The sequence below is a fragment of the Rhinichthys klamathensis genome, unplaced genomic scaffold (assembly GCF_029890125.1).
Source record: "Rhinichthys klamathensis goyatoka isolate OS25496 unplaced genomic scaffold, OSU_Roscu_1.1 h1tg000181l_1, whole genome shotgun sequence".
NCBI classification, from domain to species: domain Eukaryota; kingdom Metazoa; phylum Chordata; class Actinopteri; order Cypriniformes; family Leuciscidae; genus Rhinichthys; species Rhinichthys klamathensis.
In genome coordinates, this window is record NW_026606709.1 from 1,912,942 (window position 1) to 1,922,506 (window position 9,565).

The following is a 9,565-nucleotide window of genomic DNA, read 5'->3' on the forward strand; positions in this document are numbered from 1 at the left end:
GGAACAGCCTATTTGTTCAGAAATTTCTTTCTGTGTCTTACCCTCTTGCTTGAGGGTGTCAATCATGGCCTTCTGGACAGCAGTCAGGTCGGCAGTCTTACCCATGATTGCGGTTTTGAGTAATGAAACAGGCTGGGAGTTTTTAAAAGCCTCAGGAATCTTTTGCAGGTGTTTAGAGTTAATTAGTTGATTCAGATGATTAGGTTAATAGCTCGTTTAGAGACCCTTTTCGTGATATGCTAATTTTTTGAGACAGGAATTTTGGGTTTTCATGAGCTGTATGCCAAAATCATCAGTATTAAAACAATAAAAGACCTGAAATATTTCAGTTGGTGTGCAATGAATCTAAAATATATGAAAGTTTAATTTTTAAAATTCCTTTGCAGCGGTATACTGTTAGCGAACATCGCAACCCGTCTAGGTGAATATGTCAATATGTGCTACTTGCTTTCTTTTCAATAACAAAATAAACAACAAAAATGACTGCAGTGAGAACTGCGATTAACTCTTTCCCCGCCATTGATGGAAATTTCCATCATTTGTGAAACAACCCTTCCCCGCCATTGACAGAATTTTCTGGAAATCCTTGTTTTCACTGTTATAAGGTAGGGGGTGCTATTACGCATCTCCTGATCAAAACACATGTGAAGAAGTTGCAGAAACTAACAATATCTTATGTAATCATATGCACACCGTATGTAAAATAACGCGATCACCAACATTAAATAGCCTATAAATCAAAACTGCCTAATGTTACTGAATGAGTAGTCGACCCAGGATATGAGCTATAGGACTGTGAAACTTTAGAGGTGTTGATGGACTCGATCTACTCCATCTGTGTTTTGATTATAGGTCGGAATCCGATCCAGATGTAGTCTTAGACAAAAGCGTGATTTTTCTCTGCTTTTTGCTCAAAGTTGCTTTTTTTTATGAAACTTACCCATATTCAAGTGTTGAGAAAAAATAATCAGACAGTGTCACAATTAGAAATACAACTTAAATTTCTACTATGCAGCAGCTCTCTTTAGTGTGTTCATGGTTTTATTCGAGACTGACCTTAACGGATTTGACAGAAGAAATGAACTGGATATCTCCTTGTCAAATAATGCGAAGCCACATATCACATCTACCTATTACGTAATCGCCACGGACCAATGATAGTTTGAAGGTGTTTACCAGCATTTTCGGCATGATTTTGTTCAAAATGACGCTGCAATAGATCATTCTTAGATTTCGCTGTAAGTATATCGGGCCCCAGTTTGCTCAAGTGGAAATGAAGTTTAGATGAAAGCGTCTGCAAAATGACGAACTGCTTATCAAACCACATTTAGAGAAAACTTTTGCTTTTGTTGCTTTCAACCCAGCCTCTTTGAGTAATAGAAAGTGCAAGTTTGGTCCTAAGAAATGGGTGTCTTTTTTTCTGTTTCAGGTGCTGGAACCTCGCTTTAATGTGGAGACGATGGCTCTGCTGCTAAATATTCCCCCCAATAAGACACTGCTGCGGAGGCATCTGGCCACTCACTTTAACCTGCTGGTGGGTTCTGAGGCCCAGCAACTCAAACAGGAGTGTTTAGAGAACCCAGACTACATCTTACTCACTGCCACGGCTAAAGTCAAGGTATGATGCAGAACATCTCCAGGCCATTTACTAGAGAACTGGCATGCGACTCATTCAATTTGGAGTATGAACATATGTTTGTGTCTGATTCAATTTTAGCCGCACAAGCTGGCGTTTGGAGGGTTTGGTAGGAAGAAGAAGCAAGAGGACAATGAAGAGTATGTCTGTCCCATGGATGTGGAGATGCCCAAAGGACGCAGCTTCCAGAAGGGCTACAGAGGCATGGAGCTCCAGATCTATGATGATGACCTAGATCGATTTGACCAGGTAGTGATAGAAGCTTGTTGGTCCATGATGTCTGGTGGTCGGGTTGAAATTCAGGAATTTTTCATTGTCAACATGAAATACTGCAAAACACATGGGAGACTCACTGGTTAATGTGTAATTTTAACTACAATATGTTAATATAAATAAAATATATAAATAATAAAGTGATTCTTTCAATGTCTTTGAAGGAAGCCTCTTGTGCTCACCAAGGCTACATTTATTTGATCAAAAATACAGTTAAAAACAGTAATATTTTAAATATTATTACAATTTAAAATAAAATAACATTTTCTGTTTGAATACATTTTAAGATGAGTTAAATAAGTTGAAGAATTTATAATGCAAAGCTGAATTTTCAGCATCATTACTCTTCAGTGTCACATGATCCTTCAAAAATCATTCTAGGATGCTGATTTGCTGCTCAAGAAAAATTTCTTATTATCAATGTTGAAAACTGTCATGCTGCTTTATATATTTGTGAAAACCATGATGATGATCTAAGAATTTTTTTTTTAAAGAACAGAAAAAAGAAATTAATACTTTTATTCAGCAAGGACGCATTCATTGATCAAAAGTGTCAGTTAAAACATTTAAAATAATACGGAAAGTTTCTATTTCAAATGGATGCTGTTGTTTTGAACTATTCATTAAAGAATCCTAAAAAAAATGCATCACATTTTTCACAGAAGTATTAAGCAGCAAAAATATAGACATGTAACACTGATGATAATAAAAACCATTATTAATAATTGAGAATCAATAGTAATCATTGAGCATATTAGAATGGTTTCTGAAGGATCATGTGACACTGAAAACTGAAAATTCAGCTTTGCCATCACAGGAATAAATTTTATATATTTTAAAATATGTTACAATAGAAAAACAGTTATTTCAAATTACAATGATATTTCACAATATTACCGTTTTACTGTATTTTTTTTATCAAATAAATGCAGCCTTGGCGAGCATAAGAGACTTTAAAAAATTAATCTTTAATTATTCCAAACTTTTGACCGGTATTGTATGCTGAGTTGATAAATCGATAGTCAAGAACCTTAATCGAATAATTAAAGACAATGAATACGTCATTAATTGAATCACTAACATCTTTATGGCTTTGTTCTTCTTTGCATTGTTTTTGATCCAGATGGATGACTCTGAGGGGACAGTAAGGCAGATCGGCGCTTTCTCTGAGGGCATCAACAACTTAACGGTAACAAGCAGCTGCACATCTGATCTCACTTGCTGCTTTATATATATATATGTGTGTGTGTGTGTGTGTTGTTGAGCCTAAACTGTGTGTCATGTGTTTTGTATTCAGAGTATGCTGAAGGAGGATGAATTCTTCAAGGAGATCTCCACGCCATTTTCCAATGCCAGCTTAAAGGATGATGACTCCAACGTGTGAGGGCACTGCAGGGACCGTCTCACCCCTAGTGCTGCTGCTTTAATTGGAAGTGACTGTGCCAATTCCTCTGCCAACACCACACACGCACCTCCATCTGAATGCCAAATATATCAATCACAGCCACGTCAACTCATCAAAACCATTTTAAAGTATTTCAAATGCCTTTCAAGAACATTTTGTTGAAATAATGTCTCCCGAAGGTAGATGGAAGACTGTCTGCCCTTTTTTTTAATCGGATTGTTAGTGGTCATTTTTGTTTTTGTGGATCGATATGATATGAAAAGCAGTCCTACTGTAGTTTGCTGGTCTGAAATAAAATCTGTGACAGGTTTGTGCCAGTTATGGTGGCAGAAGAGCACAATGACACTTTCAGTCAAAATCAAAGATATATTTTATTAAATTGTTGATAGATTGAAGTTGTACATTGCCAATAATGAAACTAGCATGTATCATCAATATTTCAAATGAAAGTTCTAGGTCCAGTCTTAAACATAAATGTTGGGAGTTTATTTTTTTTTTTGACCTGTACAATTTATAAAGCCAGTACTACATGCATCAATACTGCATATGTTTCACACATTTGCATGCAAAACTCTGTACAATATATTTTACATCCTGTTTGCATGTTATTTAAGTCTCATTTGGATAAAATATTTGTTACTTTAATGAAAGTTCATTGTGAATTATTTTTACCCTGCAGCAGTACTTTAAGGATAGCAATAATGTTTTCGTTTATGGAAATGCTATCATGTAGCATAAATGAATCTTGGTAACACTTTACAATAAGGTTTATTAGATAACATTAGTTAATGCATTAAAGGCACACTGTGGAACTTTTCAACCTTTATAATATATTACCAAAACCCATTGAGATGGTACATCGACTTACAATAGGTTGAATGACACGTCTGCCGAAGCCTGAAGGTGTCTGTATCGCTTTTACTGGCACTATGTAACTTCGGGTTTCGGGTAGGAACCCGAGCACAAAAAGAACTACAAAATTCGACCGCTTTACGGCATACGTCACTTCCCCCACCACCCACAGCTTCCTCAGATTCTGACGTGAGTGCTCAACTCGCGTTTGATTGCCGTCTGTATGTTTTCGTCATGGCCGAACCAACAGCTACAAGGAAGAAGGCAAAGGTTTTGTCAGAGGACACTAAAAAAAAGAAAAAGGCATAGTGTCAAATGAAAAGCCAGGACGAGGATCACCATTGGTCCAGCGTTCGCTCGCTGGCGTGAGCTAACGTTACACGTCTATGGAGCTACAGGATCGGAGGATGGGTGCCCGACCGATGCTAACGCTTGCCTGCACACAAATGCCGTTTCCAAGGTGACACAGATAAATCATATAAGCAGTGTAGTATTTTCTGGTATTCCGGCCACAGCCGATGGTGTTATGAGTGTAGCTGCTAATAAAATGCCCACAGCCCATTGTTCATTTCTACACACAAACACAGCCCGCCACAGTGCAGGGCTCGAACAAATAAAATCGACTCATGTCAAATGTACATTAAATGTTGTGAACGTTCCCACGACTCAGTGCCCACAAACACTACACACAACATGTCCCACGGTTTCTGTAAAACGAAACCAACACACATAAGTTACAGTCAGCTCAGGCCGACGGTGTTTTTAGTGCAGTAAATGTGCCCGGCCCGCCGTCCCGCGCCCACATTCACTCACAGACATGTTAGCTCGCCGCGTCCGCAAGAGCGCGAAGGTGCGCGCGGCAAAAATGACGTCATTGCGGTGTGGGCGGTCGTGCGCGTTGGGTGCGCAAGACCCATGCGCAAGACACCATTTCGCCTGGCGGTGTGCACGGCACTTTTTGTAACATCGCGCGCGGCGCCGCATCCGAAGATGAACGACTTCGAGCCGAATCTGGCCGAACTGGTACGTCTGTACCACCATGTTTATGATCCTTCTATACACAGAGACATTTGCATTGATGGGCGACCATAAAATACTCTCATTTTGTGAATAGGAACACACTTGCATTAAGCACCCAGTTTGCACTTGTCTGAACTGCCTATATTTTAAAAAAAATAAGCCTACAATTAGAAGTAAGCCCTGCTGATGAAATTAAGGTTTAAACACTCTTCAATAAGGCTTCAGTTGTTTAACTAGTTTACATGCAGTGAACGTACAATAAACCTACTGCATTTATTACTCTTTTTATATGAATCAGCAATTAATAAACTACTAATAAACGGCAAACTACTTCTTCACTGCTGATTCCTGGTGTTTTAGAGGAGAATTACTCGGAGTCGCCCCCTGTCGTTTCACAGAATAGCACAACGGCGAGCGCGTCAAGTATAACAAAGTCCTTTTAGGCTAATATAATAATAATAATATAAAATAATATAATAATATAAAAAATCCGTCTCGACCAGCGCAGAAAAAAAAAAGTATTATGTGAAAAAGAGCTGCGTGCTTAATTAAAATAAAAAACTGTCTTACCCTTCTTGACCAATCACAGACAACTTATCATAAGCTCCGCCCATTTGTTGTTTTGGTGTACATTTTCATTCTACTCCTTTATTCGATGCAAAAGGTTTGACTCAGTCAGTCAACATATTGGGGTGTGAGAGAATCGTCAGGGGTCACTTCACTGGGCGTGCGATACGACCTTCAACAAAAGAGGAAAACTGCTCAAGCTCGCGTTCATCTGTGCACGCGCATCATTGCAACAACCATGCGCAGAGGGTATGTTGAACACGTTATGTTTTGCATATACACTTGTAACGTTACGTCTTTAAAGACCATTTTAAAAAGCAGAATAGCTTTACAAAAGGTCATTCGGTGTAACGTTGTGATTTTTTAATACCTTGTTTTGAGGACCTCTTAAGTCGCATTTATGTTTGTAAGTTCATGTGTTTACTGTTATTTACAGTAATCGGTCATTTATTAGAATATTCTCTTTGGTTTTAACTTTTGCGATTTTACTGTAAAGCAGCAGGTTAAGTTTTATAAACTTACATTATTAATTTAAGTAGGTAGCAGGCATGAAATATACTATACACAAATATACATACATATGCTGTATATACTTATATAATCACACACACACTACATTCTTATGTTTGTGTGTTGCAGGTATGATTGTGGATGGATCCTTGTGCTGTTGGCACTGTTTAATTTCAGTGATGCAGCAAGGTAAAATATTTTCCAATTTGACCTGTATACATTAATGCAATGCACTACACCTGAGAACTGTTTATACAAGTTTTAGACAATTCACTTTTTGTTTTCTCTACACTCTCAGTCAAACTGTCAACCAGGAGCTTTCGAATATTTTCAATGAGCTCTGGAAGCTGGATGTGAATCGCATGAAGCCTGGAACTGATTACAATATCACACTACAGGTGTCAGTATTTTTTAATGTCCCACAATATTAAGTATAGTGACCAATCATGTATTACATTAAAACATCTAACATTTCTTTTAGGGCAAAGCTGGTTACATAGCACAAGGAAGCACAAGTGCGGTAGACCATGCCTCATCCCCACTGTTTTCCAGTGTCGATGAGGCCAAATTGGACGGCATTACCACTTATGCACGTATGTTTCTTTTGTAAAAATCCAACACCTTAAGAAAAAAGATTCTAACCCCCTTTAATCATTTTGTCAGTTTGCAAAAAATGTTTTATCCATTGCAGCTGTGCTAAAACATTTAACAGAGACACACCAAGAGTTGCATGTTTAGGCAGGCAGTTAATCTTGAAGTTGATTGGTGGAAAGTTGAATGTTGCATTCAGTCCCTTCTTTTGGTGGAGTTAGGGTTAGAGCATATTTTCCCTGGGAAACCACTAATATATTGGTTGCTTGATGCAACACTTTACTGGAAAAATGTGAATCTGAAATGTTATTTTAAAAACCTCATGCATATAAATTTAAATCACTTCACATATTTTGGATTTATGAGGTTGAATAGGATAGAACAATATACATGATGCAATTTTGATTATTACACATTTTCACATACAACACAAGACAGGGAACATACCAGTTTCGTAAGGCACAATTATTAACATACAAAAAAGTAAACATTTCGTCCTTGAGGATCATACGTTTTCTGCTTTAATTTTGAAGTATTTGAGACTTTAAAGGTTAGTTCACCCAAAAATGAAAATCCTCTTTTAATTAACTCACCCTCAAGCCATCTTAGGTGTATATGACTTCACAATCAGCCAAACACAATCAGAGTTATACAAAAAAAAAATATGATGGGAGTGAGTTTGACCCTAGATTTTGAAGCCCAAAAAAGCGTATCCATCCATCATAAGAGTCATCCATACGCCGGCTCCAGGGGGTTAATCAATTTTAATTTTGGGGTGAACTAACCCTTTTAAAATTCTCACAAAATCACAAAGAAATAAAGTAAAAGAAGGTTTACATTTCTTCCATTTACATGTGCATGAATATGATACATAACCACCAAAATGACCAGAAATGAAATTGTTTTCACCAACCAAAACTGGTCTGTGATTTTTCTCATCTCTCAACAGGTTTCATGAAGCTTTTGGACAACTATGAGAGGTCCACTGGTGTGGCAGAGAGGGTGACCGCTGAGGAGGTGACCGAAAATAACTCCTTTCTGGATGCTATCTTAGATACTGCAGTCATGAAGGTACAGTATGACTCAAATTATACCCCCTTAACCAAATAAAAAATCCCCTCTTGTTTCTCAAGGCAATAACAAAAAATGAAAAGTATTCAAAGTACTACATGTAAAGACAAGTTCACTTTTTTTCTCGTTGCTAACCAAAATATTGTGGTTGTTCCCTGCCACACCCTGTTCTTAACAGCTACTTATTATGCCAAGGGGAAAAGAGTGTGGAAGGGCGTATGATTATTCTGGGGTCATTAGTTCAGTTTTATATGAATGTTGTTTTACTCCCTCAGCGTGCCCACCGGTACCTGATCGGTAAGGGGAAATCACGCTCAGATCTGAGACAGTTTAAGAGTCAGTTGTACTACATGTGGTTCCGCCTTTATCATAGAGACAGAAATGGAGGGTAAGCAACATACACCAGCGTAACATGAAAAATGTCTATCTTTTATTCCCTATCTGCTCTAATTATAAAATGCATCACTATCTTTCTTCCAAAAAGGGAGGACTCCAGTGGATTTGAGCATGTGTTTGTTGGGGAAACCAAATTTGGCAGAGAAATCATGGGTCTTCACAACTGGGTCCAGTTTTACCTGCAAGAGAAGCAGGATCTTCTTGATTACAAGGGCTACAAAGCCAGGGACAATAATGTGGTACTTCTTTCATCAATAAATACGAAGATAACACAACAATTGTTAATGATTGATTGTTCTGTGTGCAGACTTTGCTGAATATGTGTTTGTTTCTCTTCCACGCAGCCCGATGACGATGATCATGTCTTGAACGTGCAGTTCAGCTGGCATGGTTTGGTCAAGCCAGTGGCCAGCGCCTTTGTTGGTGTGAGTCCTGAGTTCGAGATGGCAATCTTTACCATCCTGTTCCTCACGTCCACTGAGAAGACCACCACAGCTGTGGTCAATCTGGATGAGTACCAGCTGGAGATGGTGGTGCACAGACATGGCCGCTCTATTGGGACCGCTTATCCCAAGCTGCTTAGCAGCAACAACAGACACGTATAAATCCCACATGCTGTGTACTGACAATAGCTTTTCAGGTTTTTCACATTTTTAAAGAATTCGTTTTTAAAGGCACATTGTAATTTTAAATGCGTAGATATGTGTTTTGTATTGGAGAAGTCTTCAATTTAGATGCTTGTTTACTAATATGTTAATAAACAACAGTATACTCATTTAGAGAGTTTTTCTCTTTGCCTATTTTGACCACGACTGCTGTTATATACATAGTTGGTTAACATTTCACATTAAAAATCATTTCTTGATCCACTTGTGATTGTTTATTTGCAGAACTTATTACATTTATTTATTCGACTATCTCTACGGTATACGTCACAATGGTGAATTAAAGATAATCGCAACTTCTGTATCATGTCAACTTAAAAAAAAATGCTATAAACAACTTATAATCATTGTATAATTGTTACACATACAGGTTCATTGCCTCATATTTATGATTTAAAAAATTCATTTGTCACACCACAGCACTATTTAAGGTAACTGCAAACAATAAATGCATACAAAAATAAATCAAAATAAACAATGTGATTAAAAATATATTATTAAAAATATGGTGACCAGTTACTCCATCTATATACACCAAATATTCACAATGGGTCCAACGGTTTCAATTAAACCACTAGT

General features: G+C 37.7%; 2 protein-coding genes across 6 annotated transcripts in view; both read left to right on the top strand.

Moving 5' to 3' along the window:
* ppfibp1b (PPFIA binding protein 1b) overlaps window positions 1–3,624 on the top strand; it is a 30,124-nt gene extending 26,500 nt beyond the window's left edge. For all 5 annotated transcript variants that reach the window (XM_056261231.1, XM_056261233.1, XM_056261232.1 and 2 more), the window contains 4 exons: window positions 1,430–1,618; window positions 1,718–1,885; window positions 3,033–3,098; window positions 3,207–3,624. In XM_056261231.1, coding sequence (XP_056117206.1) covers window positions 1,430–1,618; window positions 1,718–1,885; window positions 3,033–3,098; window positions 3,207–3,293 — 510 coding nt within the window. In that variant the 3' untranslated portion in view covers window positions 3,294–3,624. The remainder of the gene's footprint in view (window positions 1–1,429; window positions 1,619–1,717; window positions 1,886–3,032; window positions 3,099–3,206) is intronic.
* Window positions 3,625–5,928: 2,304 nt separating this feature from the next.
* Window positions 5,929–8,967, top strand: endouc (endonuclease, polyU-specific C). The gene is made up of 8 exons (XM_056261236.1): window positions 5,929–6,002; window positions 6,393–6,452; window positions 6,562–6,661; window positions 6,745–6,856; window positions 7,804–7,925; window positions 8,201–8,313; window positions 8,410–8,560; window positions 8,666–8,967. The coding sequence occupies exons 1-8, from the start codon at window positions 5,992–5,994 to the stop codon at window positions 8,924–8,926; spliced, it is 930 nt and encodes a 309-aa protein (XP_056117211.1). The 5' UTR covers window positions 5,929–5,991; the 3' UTR covers window positions 8,927–8,967.
* The last annotated feature ends 598 nt before the right edge of the window (window positions 8,968–9,565 follow it).

Bases quoted from the DNA above. Each gene is read 5' to 3' on its own strand.
- endouc (XM_056261236.1), top strand. The intron at 7,926-8,200 runs GTACAGTATGAC...TTACTCCCTCAG, and splicing joins TAGATACTGCAGTCATGAAG to CGTGCCCACCGGTACCTGAT. The intron at 8,561-8,665 runs GTACTTCTTTCA...TCTTCCACGCAG, and splicing joins AAGCCAGGGACAATAATGTG to CCCGATGACGATGATCATGT.